This window comes from Fusarium phalaenopsidis (genome assembly GCF_050370095.1).
Source record: "Fusarium phalaenopsidis strain FUZ10S chromosome Unknown contig_32332, whole genome shotgun sequence".
In the NCBI taxonomy this organism is placed as follows: Eukaryota; Fungi; Ascomycota; class Sordariomycetes; order Hypocreales; family Nectriaceae; genus Fusarium; species Fusarium phalaenopsidis.
In genome coordinates, this window is record NW_028145391.1 from 3,609,414 (window position 1) to 3,624,438 (window position 15,025).

General features: G+C 51.6%; 4 protein-coding genes across 4 annotated transcripts; 1 reads left to right on the forward strand and 3 right to left on the reverse strand.

Annotated features, from left to right (window-relative positions):
* Window positions 1-183: 183 nt before the first annotated feature.
* LRP88_14145 (uncharacterized protein) lies at window positions 184-1,476 on the reverse strand (the record flags this gene model as incomplete). The annotated part of the gene is made up of 1 exon (XM_083250495.1): window positions 184-1,476. One exon carries the CDS (start codon window positions 1,474-1,476, stop codon window positions 184-186), a length of 1,293 nt encoding a protein of 430 aa, XP_083094829.1.
* A 2,446-nt stretch (window positions 1,477-3,922) lies between these two features.
* On the forward strand, window positions 3,923-5,429 carry LRP88_14146 (uncharacterized protein; the record flags this gene model as incomplete). The annotated part of the gene is made up of 5 exons (XM_083250496.1): window positions 3,923-4,377; window positions 4,430-4,547; window positions 4,612-4,661; window positions 4,722-5,098; window positions 5,383-5,429. The coding sequence occupies 5 exons, from the start codon at window positions 3,923-3,925 to the stop codon at window positions 5,427-5,429; spliced, it is 1,047 nt and encodes a 348-aa protein (XP_083094830.1).
* A 31-nt stretch (window positions 5,430-5,460) lies between these two features.
* Window positions 5,461-6,378, reverse strand: LRP88_14147 (uncharacterized protein; the record flags this gene model as incomplete). Its single annotated transcript, XM_083250497.1, has 2 exons — window positions 5,461-5,872; window positions 6,137-6,378. The coding sequence occupies 2 exons, from the start codon at window positions 6,376-6,378 to the stop codon at window positions 5,461-5,463; spliced, it is 654 nt and encodes a 217-aa protein (XP_083094831.1).
* Window positions 6,379-6,944: 566 nt separating this feature from the next.
* On the reverse strand, window positions 6,945-13,286 carry LRP88_14148 (uncharacterized protein; the record flags this gene model as incomplete). Its single annotated transcript, XM_083250498.1, has 2 exons — window positions 6,945-12,342; window positions 12,406-13,286. 2 exons carry the CDS (start codon window positions 13,284-13,286, stop codon window positions 6,945-6,947), a joined length of 6,279 nt encoding a protein of 2,092 aa, XP_083094832.1.
* Between the last annotated feature and the right edge of the window lie 1,739 nt (window positions 13,287-15,025).

Genomic DNA, 15,025 nt, shown 5'->3' on the forward strand with positions numbered 1-15,025 from the left:
AGATTGCGCTGCACTGAGCCTACCGTAGAGTCACCCAGGTCCACGGCAAAACGGGGAGACATGTTAGATTATTATCCCCTAACGTTAGTGAAGAAAATGTAATAAAAATAAGCAAAAGTACTCTAACTTCTTAGATTATTTCATGACATTTTTATGAGTAGTTGGGTAAGTTTCTCTATGAAACTACCACGTCGACACCGACTTGATCCTCTTCACCGGGTCGCCATCCAACGTAGCCCAGCTTTCCCGCACACCGGCCAATTCATACATAAGAATAACCCGAGTAACCATCACGGCCGCGATATACCTGCCAACAATCGAGAGAGCATCCTTGATGCCAACAAAAAGCATTCCGGCAAATACAAGAGTGCCGAAGACCACGTGGAGGACCGTGAAGGTGGATAACGACCACGCCAGAAAGAGAAAAGTCTTGGTCTCCATGAACGTTTGGATGTGCACCTCGTAACTCTCAGAAGCGCAAGGGACGAATTCCGTTCTAGCAAGGATAGCTGCCAGTCTCGGCACAGTATCAGTCATCCACTCGCCGAAAGAATTGGCGAGTCGGCGGAAAGAAGCTCCCAGGTTGTGCATTCTTTTTTCCTTCTTTTTAGCCTTGTGCTTGATGTTGCTCTTCCTGACGTCCTTCATCGAAGGCATCGAACACGATGCTAAAAAGCCCAGTTTTGTTTCTTTATCACCCTTTCGATCATCACTCAAGTCGTCACCTGACTTGTTCTGCAGTCGCTGGAACCTCCAACCCTGAAGTCTTAGGCGGAGAACAAGACCGCTGAAAATGTGAATGCAGAGGCCGAGCGCCAACCATAGATTTGGCAAAAAGTCAAAGTCCGACGCAAAGGAGCTGACGGTCCAACTGCTCACTTGCAGGGTGTTGATGACAACATTACAACAGGCCGCAGCAGTGAGCATGTATTCCAGTGCCGAGACCAAGGTCTTTGCCCATGGGTTTGAGGGCCGCCACTGCGGAAGCCTGTTGTCGTCATGGTTGAGGATCTTGGTAGGATCCGAGTACTCGAACGCCCTGCTAAAATATGCAGAGGGTGATGCCAAAGCTAGCCCGGCGGCCAACAACGGCCTTCTGCCGACATTCGACAACATAGCTATTTCATCGTGGGACGGGCCGAGGAGAGCGACGATGGTGGGCATAACGCCGAGGAGGATCTGGGCGCCCGTCGTGCTGCCCTTGAGGAATTCGGACGTGTTCTCGAGGATACATTCGATCACTGGCTGCGTCAGGGCGGTGTAGATACCGCCGCCGGCCATCCAGTCGATCTCGGAATGGTTTTTGAAACCGGTTGTATATTTGTTGTACTCTTCGGCACAGTAGGTCTTGGTGATGTTGCTCCAAATGTGTTTGTATTGCGGATACCAATGCTTGAACTGCTTGGTGGAAGTTGCCGCGAGCCCGAAGCCGACATTTAGGGCCAGAACTAGGAAAGAAAGCACCGCGAGCGGCATTATGGCGACTACCAGCTAGTGGCAAGAGAATGAAGAAAAGGTGGAAGGTTGAGTTGCGACATGGACCTAAGGCATGGAAGCTACAGATGTTGAAATAGTTTCTCAAGTTTCACGAGACAACTCGGGGGGAAACCTACCTGCCTGAAGACCGCAAAAGAAACCAGGCTCTCGTGTAGGCCTGTTTATTACGGCCTGCAGATGGCTAGGGTTCCCGTCGTGTTAGAGCCAATCCATTCTACTCTACTTGCACTTTCACCTGTCCTGTTAGGTCATCCTTCCCTAAGGGTCACTAATAAGGTATAATAAGAATGATAAAATAGTGAATAAAAAAGAGGTAATCTCTTTATTAAATTAGGATATTATTCAAATACTTTTACTTAGATTCACTCATAACTTTATGAGGACTAGAGTCGTTTTCGTCGTCCTAGTGTCTTGTTTCCTTCTTGACCTGTGACCGGCACTGTACTGGGAATTGGCTCTGTTTCGACCGCATTTCAGCTCGGCTTGGCAGCGCATGCCAATTCGTCCCCACGAACTTTGAGGCTTACCGGAGACAGGGGTTCAAATCCTCTCGGATGCGTCGTGTGAGGAAGGAGATATTGTGGCTTACTGTGGCAAGCTGAGTCTGCGATCCTGGTCTCCGCATGAATGTCAAGATCATCGAGGACCTGGTTTTGAGCGAGGAGAAGATACCGAGATAGGGAGATTACCAAATAGTGACTTGGATGTCATGCATATATCTAAGCTTAATCAACTGATGGCGGGCGACGCTTAGATGGGTTCCACGACCCCGGTACATGGGCTCTGGGGGGTTGGAGACTCTCCCGCACGTCCCAGAGCCTGATTACCCATGTCTCCTCTCCCCCCCTCCCACTTGCGTGTTTGATCTCCCGTCCCTCCTCTTTCCCCCTTACTTTCCTGCTCAACGTGGTTGTTTGTTGAGAAAATTCTTCACGGCTGCTGAGTGGCTTTCAGCCCGCTCCCCGGACATGTTCCGGTCCAGTTTAACTGGTTCAACAGGACCCTCACACTGTTGGTCCAAGATCGACTCGACCCATCTGTGTTGATCCTCCCCGGACGTATCAGGCTGCCCCAGATTAAGATCTGACGCGGCCCCCTGTAGCTGCAGTTACACAGCCCACAAGGCTCTCCGAAAATTCCTAGAGCCTGCTTTCCTGTACCCAGAATCATACGAAAATTCTGCAGCGTCCAAACACCTCATTGGGTCTCGCATCTTGCTAAATTTGACAAGAAGAAACCGGGCAATTCTTATTTGCTTTTATCAGGAAGGTAGGGCCGCCCAGCTGACCGTGTGTGTTGCACAACATACCCATAGCCAATGAAGAACGGTTGATGTGTGGCCAGGATGAGCGGATGCTTACACCGGGAACTTCAGCCACAAGACAGAAAAGAAAGAGGGCTTGTTTCCTGCGTCAAGACCTTTTGAGGCTTCGCGTCCACCCATTCTCCGTCGTGGCATAGTACTGTGTCACTTTTCCCGCCATCGTCAGCGTCATGGCGCTGGGATATGAGAAAGGCTGAAAGGGGTGGAATGTAGTCTTGTTTCGGGTAGTGACAAAGTGCACCATTGTGTTCAAACTTGATGTGTGCCAACCAAAGTTTGGCAACTCACCGAGATGCTGAATTCAGCAGGCAGCAGGAAGACTAAAAAAAAAAGGCCACTGTGTTAGCATTGGGATATGATACTATGATGTGTTGACAATATGTTCTTTATTATAGATCAAGCCCGGCCCTTGATGGGGGCTGACTGAGCCAGAAGATCAACGGCTTATCTAACAAGTGCAAAAACCCCCTCTCTTCGGAATGGGATCCCAATGCATAAGCGCTGTGGCGCGCGGGTTTTGATTAGGGATCTTGGCTGCCCGAGGCAGAGCTGCAGGGGGCCTCCCAAATCAAGGGGGATTTAACTGCCCCAACGCGAGAGCCTGATTGCAGTGCAGGGAGTCTTATCAGGCTCCGAGTTTCTTTGGCTTCTGCTTCTTTGTTCCCATTTCTTGTTTTTATTCCATTCTGGCCCCTTACAATTACTGAATAGGGTTCCTGGCGACTCTACCCTCTGATTCTTTCTTACGCGATCCTGCCATTGAGTACACTGCCCGTATAACCCACCGCCACTTGGTGCGCCTAGTCAAGCCTTGACAAAGGCATTGTAGACGGGCAGTCATGGCCCGTCAATGGCGCCCTCCCTACGGGCCGTTCCGTGGGCTAATAGTTTGGCTGCTGGTCGTCCAACTCCAGGTGTTCATGGTCCTTTCCAAGCCTACTCCAGCCCAGCACGCAACCTCGTCTATCCTAGACGATGCCAACCGAACGGTACCGGACTATATAACGCGATATGGTATGAAACCACCTTTGGCTATTCATCGCGTGCATTGAAGCCAGTGCCTTGGCATGAGAGGTCTGAACCACATCCGAACATAAACTGATGAGCACTATCCATGATATAGCGCCGCTCGTCTGGTTGCATTCAGAAGACCCATTCCGACCATCAGACATTCTTGAGCATGTCCGACGCACGGCACCCACGGTCAACGAAAGGCCTGTACCTGGTTTGCCGGCTCTCGACCTGGATAACCTAGATCTACTCAACGATGTTGATGTAGATACCAACCAAGTCGTCGCGCTGACCTCCAACGACGATGTCACCACTCTCCCTGAATGGCTCTACGGGGAGACTCCGGACGAGGAGGGCAGAATCTCCAACGCGACTGCATGTGCTGTCATTATCGTCGAACAGAGTCCCCGTGATGTTGATGCCTTCTTCTTCTACTTCTATTCATATGATCGAGGGGCAAATATCTCACAAGTGCTGGAGCCCCTGAACAGCTTTGCAATGGGCATGGCCGACGGGATGCACTATGGGTGCCACGTTGGCGACTGGTGAGCTCACCTAGTCTATCCGACGAACAACTCAACTAATCTCGTTTCTAAGGGAACACAATATGGTTCGTTTCCGCGATGGAAAGCCCACGGGCATCTACTATAGCCAACATTCAAGCGGCGCTGCATACGAATGGAATGACACGCGCCTTTCATTGGAGGATGAGCGGGTGAGTCTTTATCACAGCCTGCGAACATGAGCTACTATCATGTATCTAATACACGTGTCTATAGCCCCTTGTCTACAGCGCATACGGCTCCCACGCGAATTTCGTATCTGAGGGGTGAGTTGGTACTCTATCAACCTGAGGCATACAACGACTAACCGACCCTACCCATCACAGGGATCACGTTCATGACAGTGTCTTGTTGGACTACTGCGACGCCGGCCAGCTCTGGGACCCCGTTTCATCAGCATACTTCTATCACATGGACCCTATCAGTTTCAAGCTGACTCGCCTATTCACCCCCGGATCCGCCTCGCCTCGCGATTCGAACCTCACCTCCTTCTTCTACTTCAGTGGCATCTGGGGTGATACCCAATATGCTGGTGACGACCCTCGCCAGAGAACAGTTCCCGTCTTTGGCTTGAAGCGCTACGTCTCGGGCCCGCAAGGCCCAATCTTCAAGGGGCTCGTACGCAAAGGCCTATTCCCCGACAACCCCGAGCCCAAGAAGTTTATACAGTTGGCTGTCGGATTCTTGATGTCGTGGTACCCGTGTTGTCTACGTGGATGGAGATTCGTGGTATCTCTGACGGTGGTGGTTGCCTGCATAACATTAATGGTGGTGGGGATAAGGCATGGCATAAGGCGGTATAGGATGAGGAAGGGATATAAGAGGATAGATGCCGAGATACCACTGGAAGATTTGGACTCGAGAGAGGATATGGTATCAAACTACAGCGGTGACGGTCGAAAATGATGGCATGATGTTCTTCTGTCGGTAGATACAGGCGCAGGGCAGATATCTTTTTTTTCGACACTTATTTCTTATACTATTAAGTTAACATCTTCCCCCTCTGCTATGTGCAGTTGCTTGAAACACGGTAAACCCATTGCAGGCTCATCTACTCGCACTCCCTCACCAGGGCACTAGTAGTCCAGACCCAGCAAGCATGCTCAGTACCACTGCCACCACCGGTACCATGCCTCGCACCGATAAAGGAGCCGCAGCTGCATTCTTGCTTTCACCAGTCGCTTTCGCCTTCTCCAGGTCTAAACTCTGATAAACCAACGCCACAGCAGGTACTTTTGTGGCAACCGCTATATTCTCCTCTTCGACTGTCAGAGCTGTCTTGGTCCAGTATGCTGTCCCGGGCTCCGCCGTGTTCTTTATCTTGGAGAGGTACGGTGACTCGACCCCTTCAAAGGTTGCTGTAACATCTGTGTAGGCTTTGCCGGGCCAGGTGTGAATGCAGCCCTCAGTATAGCCGAGCTCGGTAATGGGTCCCATGACAGAATGGCAATTCAGAAAGTTGTCGCCAGTATAACCGCTACAAAGCATGGTCAGTGTCGCCATACAGCACCGGGCCTGGCTCGCTCACCTCGGGCAACAATATACCAGGGTCTCAGAGTCTTCTAGAACCGAGGTCCAAATCGAGGTAAGAGCGAGCATCTGTGGCTGCGTGATGCTATTCTCGGGTTGTACGGTAAGCATCCCCTCCGTTGGAGTTCCTTTGATTTTAGCATATTCGCCAGCAGTGGTCCATCCTTTGGGACAGACAAGGCCCGGAGAGTAGTATGGAAAGAACTCTTACTGCCAAGTGTTGGCGTGCTCCTTGGCCAGCTTGTCATAGGCGTCGCCAGAGGGAATACATTTTCCATAATCGCCAGGGACGCATGAGGGATAACCCCAAGCCCCAGGAATCCAGGGCAAATCTGCCTGTACGAACTGGATATTATCCGTGGCCGTAGCGCATTCTGCCGGGGCAGTGTAGGTTGTGGTCAAGGGACCGAGGTTGGTGATGGTGTAGCCCAAGTATTCGGTTGTGGTGGGCATGGTGAAGGATTGAAGGCGGAGAGGTTGAATAGCTGGGGGATGATGGCGTCTTAAGCTTAAAAGTAAGGGGGCTAAAGCGGCACAGCAGTTGTCTTGGCAGGGTGTTGGTTGCCACAAAAGTCCCCTGTCCTCCACAATAACCTGTCACCTGCTCGTGTTTTAGCCGATGCTACAGTGCTACCCTGCGAGATGAGGCCCAGTCTATAAAGATAACTTGATCTTTATGGCATTCAACTAGGTGCAGGGTCTGATTTTGGGGCCAAGACACCGACAACCAACACAGCCGTCCAATTTATCCACAACTACCTGATTGGCTCCGTGATCTTTCAACGCGTTTTCAACCTCGTGGAATCAGAAAATTGTTTATTTTCGGTATCTTGTACCGAGATTCAAACCTGGTGGTAAGTCTTTTAGTATAAGATGCCGCCTTGCCATCCTCGAAGAGGGAACAAATGCCCTGCGTTCCTCCTCTGCTTTGCCATCGATACATTCAGGGTCTGACTTTTCTTTACCGTTCTATTCAGTTGTGTCTTCTATCTTTTACTACTGTCCAAGAGCCTCCATCATTACCTTATAAGGAACGTCTGTTTTCTGCAACCGCCTCCGCGAACGTCCAGCACATGCTCTCCTTTCACCTTGATGACACCTATCCTCTCCCAATAGTCACCCACATTGACAACAGCAAGGAGAATCGACGACTTGCCGATAGCGGTTCCATTTCCAATCACAATAGCTGTCAAGCCCTCCTCAGCCAGCCGGCATTGAAAGCTGGTGTCTTGTTTCAAGTCTTTGCATAGCTGGATAGAGCCTTTGACTGCCTCATTGCCATTGTAGAAGACGGCATACGGCGAGTGGGTTATTTCGCAGCGAATGCTAACATCAACAGCGGTGCCCCTGATCTTCAAAATATAATCTTGGGGTAGGGCTGCTTTCTCTTTCGGCCTCATGGCCTCAAACTCGGCCCACGAGACAGCCCCTGATGGGTCACCTCGCGGCACCATGGACACCTTGATGGCGAAGTCGAACTTGAATGAAGCCGCAGACAGCTCGTTTCTAAGCAATTCTCCCTTCCAGCCTGTCCAAGACCAGCTCGGAAACCCCTCTCGTCGAGTGCCACACAGTACATTCCAGCAGAGACCCCTGGCAAAAGCCTCGAGGAGAGTTGGACCGTCACACCCGTCGGACCTCCCTAGGACAATAGGAACACCGCACAAATGATACACGGGAGACTTATTTTGCGCAGCAACTTCCATGATGCCGAGCATGGCGTTGAGGATGTCATAGTCGTGTGTGAGGTGCCGCTCGGTGTACTGTGAGATCTGGGACCAGATAGAAAAGTTGCCATCATCATGGTTCCCGTGGCCGCCATGGGAAAAGACGCGCGCGTATTCGTGTATGGGGTGGCGAGTGGCAGCAACCCGATGAACACGCTCGGGTAGCTCGACGCTCTCTCGGGCTACCATGCCCTGACACTCGTACGAGATCTCATGTTCGGTGAAGATCAGGCGGCGACGGGACAGCACGCCCTCTTGAAATGTCCATCCACGCGTCCACCAGACAGAGTTCCTTATGCTTCGGGCAGGCTCAGGTGTCACGGCTACCAGGGAGTGGCCTTGAATCCTAGCGTAGGGCTGTTGACGAGGACGGCTGACCCCTGGCAGGCCAAAGGCCGAGTCTTTACCCGCGGCAGCCACAATAGTGACCTGTGCGTTTGCATAGACAGCATTCATTTGCAGAAGCTGCTTTCCGCGGATGTCCTCATCTTCTCTGGTTATACAGTGCCGGTCGACCCAAAGATACCTATATCCTAGCGCTTGAGTAGCTCGAATAGCGTCCTCGACGACACGTTCCGCGTTTTCCACTCGGACGTCGTCCACAGTGGCTGGGTTACGAGCCGAGGGGCCCCAAACGTAGCTGAGCGCGACGAACTGATTGATAGCTGGCTGTCCGTCGACGATGTCTCTCGTCGTGCAGTCAATGAGTCGAAACGAGATTATTGGCCCACCAATAGGGAGGTTGCACCGGCTCCCATGATGTGCCGCGCAGCAGGCGATCCAGCCACGAGCTCGACCAAAGTCGGCTTGGTCTGCTTGAAGTTGATGAACTGTGATGGAACGGAGGCGGTGGGGGTCGTTGGACCCAACGCGGCTGATGAAGCCTTCAGGCAAAATATCCGAATCATTGAGCTCCTCAAATCTCATTGGACTTTTATAAAGGCCCATGCTGGAAGCAGAATAGCGAGAAGTCCCGGACTCTACGCCGAGAATCACGGTGTCGATCCAGTTGGACATGAAGTAGTTCTTAGCTGCCGCTTTATCTCTTGATAGCCACGTAGCAGTGCTAGAGTGGGCGTACAGCTCGCAATCCCCGCGGTCCACCGGTGGACGAATCGCAGCTAGCAGCTTGCACATGGCACATAGCCTAGATTCCGAGCTCTCGTCGACTTTTCCTAGTTTTGCTATTGCGCGGAACCCACCAGGTGGGTTGCTTGAAAAGATCCGGTTGAGATCGAGGGCCTTGCATCGAGGGCAAAGTTCCTCCTCCTTGCCCTCGTCACCGCTGTCGACTTCATCCTGGGCCCCCAGTTCGATCTGGGTCTCAATAGACGGCCCTACGGGTCGGCGATAGAAGCGGTCTTCACTACCGCTCCAATCGCGATCGTTGCCGTCACCGCCGCCGTCGTCGCCTGCGGGAGCATCGTGAAACCAATTTGGACTCAGCCAACGTATCCTCTCTCTCTGCCAACGATTCTTCTCCCACGGATCTGTCGAAGAATCATCTCCACACAAAGCGGACTGCGAATCCCCGTCGCTTTCTTGTTGCGCTTTGGCCTCTTTCTCACATGCCGCCCCATCGGCCTCTACGCGGAATATTTCTATACCCTGCTGCTTCTCGTCTTCGTCATTCTTTTCTCTGGCTCCAGCCGCTCGTAGTTGGCCCACAACCACCTCATGGCCCCTTTTCAGGGCAAGTGTAAGTGGCGTGCGGCCCTCTCGGTCCTCGTGATTGATGTCAATCCTTCCAGCCCCCTCTGTCAGTAGCAACTCAACCAAGTCACTCGCTTTATTGTCTTGAACGGCCCAGGACAGTGGCGTCCAGCCCCGCTTGTCCTCGGCGTTTGGATCCACCCCTTCGGCACCAAGCATCCGTTTGACGACGGCTGACACGTTTGTTCGGTGTGACTGAACTGCCCAAGATAGGGGCGTGCACCCCGTATTGTCCCTCGCGTTTGGAATGGCTCCCTTGAGCGACAAAAACTTCTCCAAAACCTGAAGTTGCCCTCGTTCGGCGGCAAGGGAGAGAGGCGTCCGTCCTTCTAAATCCCTGCAGTTGGCATTAGCAACGCCTGCATCTAGCAGCGAAGAAACAAGGGCTTCTGATCCCCATGTCACAGCGCAGTGCAGTGGTGTTGACCCGTTCACGTCTTGGGTATCAAGGCCTGAGTTACCCTTGGCCAACAGCAACAAAGCAACTTCCTCACCCCGCAATGACGCTGCAGCATGGTGCAATGGGGTCTGCCCATGGCTACATCTGGCATTGATATCCACGCCTCTCACATCCAGCAACACCTCAAATACCTGCACCTGGTTGTTGGCCGCCGCCTTGCACAAGGCCGTGTGACCATCGGCATTTCTTCCTTGGGCATCTATTCTGTGATGCGAAATGAGCTCCCACACAAGCGCTGCCATCCCATATTCCGCAGCGTAAGAGAGTAGTGTCTCACCCTCGTAAAATCGAACTAGATTTGGATCAGCCCCTGTTTCGAGCAGGAGTATCGTCTTGTCTTCTTTGCGCATGACCACGGCCTGGGACAGTGCTGTTTGACCTTTATTGTCCACAGCATCGATTTCGACTTCCTCGTGACCCAAGAGCGCTCTGAAGCAGGATATATCATCCTCATGACCCCGAGTGGCATACAACAGCGGCGTTTGGCCCGAATCATCACGAGAGTTGATATCAACGTGGCCCAAATTCAGGAGACACTGAATCACGCCGCCGTAGTCTCGGACGCACTCGGAATTGGACCGCCGGTTACAGCGATCTCTTAACGGATTGGCGGCCAGTATTAGAGGAGTGCGGCCTACGGCGTCTCTCGACTGTGCGTCGACACCATCCGTGGCAAGAAGAAGCTCCACGATGGGTAGGTAGCCTTGCTCGGCGGCCACACCAAGCAGTGTGAGACCGTCCTTGGTCTTGGCTTCCGTGCCCACGCCCTTCGCGAGCAGGAACCGCAGAATCTCGATCTGGCCTCGAGATGTGGCCAATAATGCGGGCGTGTCTCCGTCCTTGTCCATGAGGTCTGGCAACACGCCAACCTGGGAGAGCAAGAGCCTTACGATGCTCACGTGCGCTCCGTTGTGTCCGTCAACGGCGAGGTGCAACGGCGTCTTTCCGCTGCCGCACCGAGTGTTGACGTCGGCTCCGTTGTTTAAGAGTAGTCGGACAGTCTCCTCATGACCGTGCCATACAGCTGAATGTAGTAGCATTTCACCATCCTCTCCCGTCCTGGCTGCCGCTGCGATTTCAGGTTTGGATAGGAGCATATCCACTGCATTGGAAAGCCCGCTGCGCACAGCCAGTCCTAGCGGAGTGCAAGGCGGATACTTGCCCATTTTTGACGGCCTGATCCTGACTCGCGGCTGAATGTTAGGCTGAGCCAGAAGCAGGGATACCATCTCAGACAGGCCATTCGTGACCGCCAGAGACAGTGGTGTATGCAGGTCAATCCAATCCACGGTCGAGGCTACATTCACATCTACGCCGCACTTGGTGAGAAGAGTCATCGTGGTAGTGTGCCCTTCCTTGGCAGCGTGCCATAACGGCGTGGCTCTGTCAAAGTCCTTCAAGTTGGGATTAGCACCGTGGTCCAAAAGCATTTTGACGATGGCAGTATGGCCGTGCCTAGCAGCCAGTGATATGGGTGTCTTGCCTCGACAGTCCCTGATGTCGACATCTATGGCCTTGAATTCAAGAATGGCCTCGACGGCTTGCTCATGTCCTCTGTTCGTTGCCCAGGAGAGTGCTGTGGAACCCCATTCATCCAAGGCGTTCACCATGGCGCCTGCCCGTGTACCAAGCGCCCGGACGAGATTGGCGATCCCCAAGTGTGCTGCGATATGAAGCCCCATCATGCCACCGGGGTAACGGCCAACATGGTCCTCAACTCGTGACCACTGCCCAACCCTGAACATGACATCACAGGACGCTTTGATGAGCGTACTGGAGCCCAGAAACTCGAAGTCCATGCTTGCCATATCTGGGAACTTGTCGAAGGCTGCTCGTGCGTGGAACCCCCAGTGCAGTGCAGCATAGAAATACAATGGAAAGATTCGCTGCCGCAACATTAGGTGACTTTTGTAACAACGGGAGCCATCATCGAAGTAGCATAGAGACAGATATGCCATGCAGGTATCTGACATCCACTTATCCCTTTCGGGGAGCCATCTCTCGTACATCCGCTGGAGGTATTCATGAGCGGTGCGGTGGACCAGGCGCACTGCCACGTAGTCCAGTCGCATGTTAGTGCGCCAGATCAGTCGCATCATGGCAGCCTCGTCGCTACCATCATCCCCATTTGAGTTGTCAGCATCGTCTTGTTCGTCTTGTTCGTCTCGTTCCTCGTGGCCAATAGTAACCATCATCCCCGAGCATGCGGTGATGATAGCTTGGAGGGATGGCATGGTGTCCCAATTCAGCTCGGTCTCGCCCACCTTTACCATGAGCGCATGGCATAGCTCAGCAGCAGTCCACGGACACCTTGCACATAGCGTGTACGCCAATGTGTGCTTAGCAAGTCCAGCCTGGTCACGGGCTTGGCTTTCAATTCGGCTCATTGCAGCTTCATACATAGTATCGTAGGGAGCCGAGGGTGTATACCTCGCCACACCTACAAAAGCCGCTCGAAGATCTTCGGTTGACGACATGGCAGCAAGGGACTTGAGTTGAAGAACTACTGCGAGGAAGCTGGATATCAGTAGATGTTAGCTAGATAAACCAGGGTTAAAAAAAGAAAGCAGGGCAACGCACCTCCCGGGAGCGGCCTTGATTATGGTATTTTTGATGTCTTCCTTGAGGGCAGGGTCTTCCTTAACAAAATCTGGCAGCGCGTCGATACTCCGTTCCAGATACGATCGCACATCTTCTTGGTCAGCCTTGATTTCCAACGAAGGCGTGTTGGCAAACATGCGCTCTACATCGGGGTTGGGGTCGGACGTGACAAAAAGGTGGACTTTGTTGCCGGTTTGTAGTCTGAATATCTGCTTGAGCAATTCAGTTCTGTCCTCGGACCCACACTCATCCAAAGCGTCTATGACGAAGAATACACGATCGTATTTCGCAATGACTTCCTCGAAAGACTCCATGATCTTGACTAGTGACGGCGGGCTAGTCACAGGTCGTGAATCGAACCTCTTTCGTGTATGGTGTGGAAGTCGGGTTGAGGAATGGCGGTGAGGCCGGGTCGGAAGCAACTGCTCCAAAAGGACAAGCAGAAGATTTGTGGTAGACTGCTGTTCCTGACAATTGTAGAAGCAGTAAAAGTAGGCAATACCTACATTCGGATCGGACCCCCGCGGGAAACGAGAGCCAAGGTCCTGGATTACCGCAGATGTGAGGATCGTCTTTCCTGCACCTGCCAGGCCTGGACAGAAGAGGGTGCGGAGGTCTTGTGTTTGCCCGTCGGGGTCCAAATCCGAGGCTGCATGTATCCATTTCTGATATGTGTCAGAGTCAAGAAACCACTGAAGCGTTCCAGGATGGCGTCTCTGGGCGAACTCGGCTTGTTGAGCGTCGTAGGCAACGGGGACGAGCCGCTCCAAGAGTTCAAAGTTTCTAGCCTGTCCCCAGAGGCCGGAGGGGGATGGATCAACCTCCTCCATGCCAAGGATATTGGTGGTATTGGATGGCATAGTGGAAACTAGACTTGAGGAGCACTTGAACGAACGATGTTGACTGCCCTGTTCGTGATGTTGGAAGTCTCGATTTGCTGCGGGACAGGGACTGGTATCGACAGTTTTCTCTTTGATGAGGCAGCCTCTTGGCGGTGCTTGCGCTGCAATGTGTTCGGAGTCGGATCTCCCCTCAGCCAAGCAGTCAGTAGGTGTAAGAGTTGATAGTTCTCTCGGGGCTCGTTTGGTCTATATTTTCGTGATGCGACTAGTCACATCTATGTCTAGTAGCAAGACATCTATTTTTCCAGAGCTGAAGCTGAGGGGAGATGTTGAAATGACGCCCCCAAGTGATCTAAGAAAAAAATGGCACACTTCGCAAGTATTCTCTACCTTTTTAATCCGCAGAATCACAGCATAAAAGGTTTATGATTATAATTCTAAGATTATATATAGTCTTTAGGGTATATTTTACTTGTTTTATATTTTTATTTATTTATTTTGAGTCTCTATAGCCCGGCACAAGTCGCGTTGCCTACCTCCAGTATCCCCTTTTTTTCTTTCTTAATGGCCCCCTCCCGAGGCTCGCCCCCATGCGCCAATGATACACGGCCACGTTGGGCGCATAAGCTGACGCCATTTTCAGCCTCAGCTAGGCTTATCGCTACTGGTAGCAAAGGGCTCAGCAAGTACAGGAATTTAGGGATGTCCATAGGATACAAGAAGCTAGAGTGTACCTATAACCATACGTAACTAGCACCACATTTCAGTCCCCAACATGGACTGACAAGGCAGGAGACAGATGTAGGCTCGAATAAAAGATTAATATAAAGCCAATCATGCAGATAATCTCTGCTGTCTGAAACGGAACAAGCGTAGCCAGAGACCCAAATCCCTAGATGTATCTTAATGCATGCTGAACTTTATTCCAAAATAAACTAGCGGTTTAAGTAACGTATATGATAAGCATGCGGCGCAGACAAGCATGCGGCGCAAAAATCCCTTAACTTCTCCTCCTTTCATCTGATCAATTGATTCTTAACCATTTAGGATGCCACAATCAAATATAGAGGCAAGAACGCTTCTTGCCCTTCTTGCCCTTTAAAATGACCCGAAACTAAGTATCTAACGTGCTGCAATAATCTATAAGATTAAGGAGCAAAGGCTCCGTCGCTGACGGAATGGCATTTAATCTCGAGTTGATTGGATCCCTAAATCACGTAAGCTATCTGATCTAGAGGAAGAGATCATAGTTTAATTTATCCTTGACCTAGATTCGCGAGGCTTTCCCCTGCGACTGCGTAGTATTAAAGAAATGGCGAACTAACTACTTGCTGACCGCGATGTATTACCTATCGGCAAGCAATGGGCTTCTAACTTCATTAAGCGGCATCTAGACCTTAAGATGTGTTTCTTTTATAAGTATGACTATTAGAGGGCTAAATGCGAAGATCTAACTATTATTCGTAATTAGTTTACGCTCATAGCGAATATAATCGCGAAATATAGTATTACCCTCGCTGATATCTATAACTTTGATGAGACTGGCTTTATAATGGGTATGATTATAAGCGGAATGGTCGTCATAGGCGTAGAAAGGCGTGGAAACCCGAAATCAGTCTAGCCTAGGAACCGGGAATGGGTTATAGTTATCTAGGCGATTAATGCCGAAGGGTAGGCAATCTAGCCGTTTATCGTGGTTACGGGCTAATATTACCTCTCTCACTAGTACTAAGAAAGCAACCTCCCGGGCGATTAGG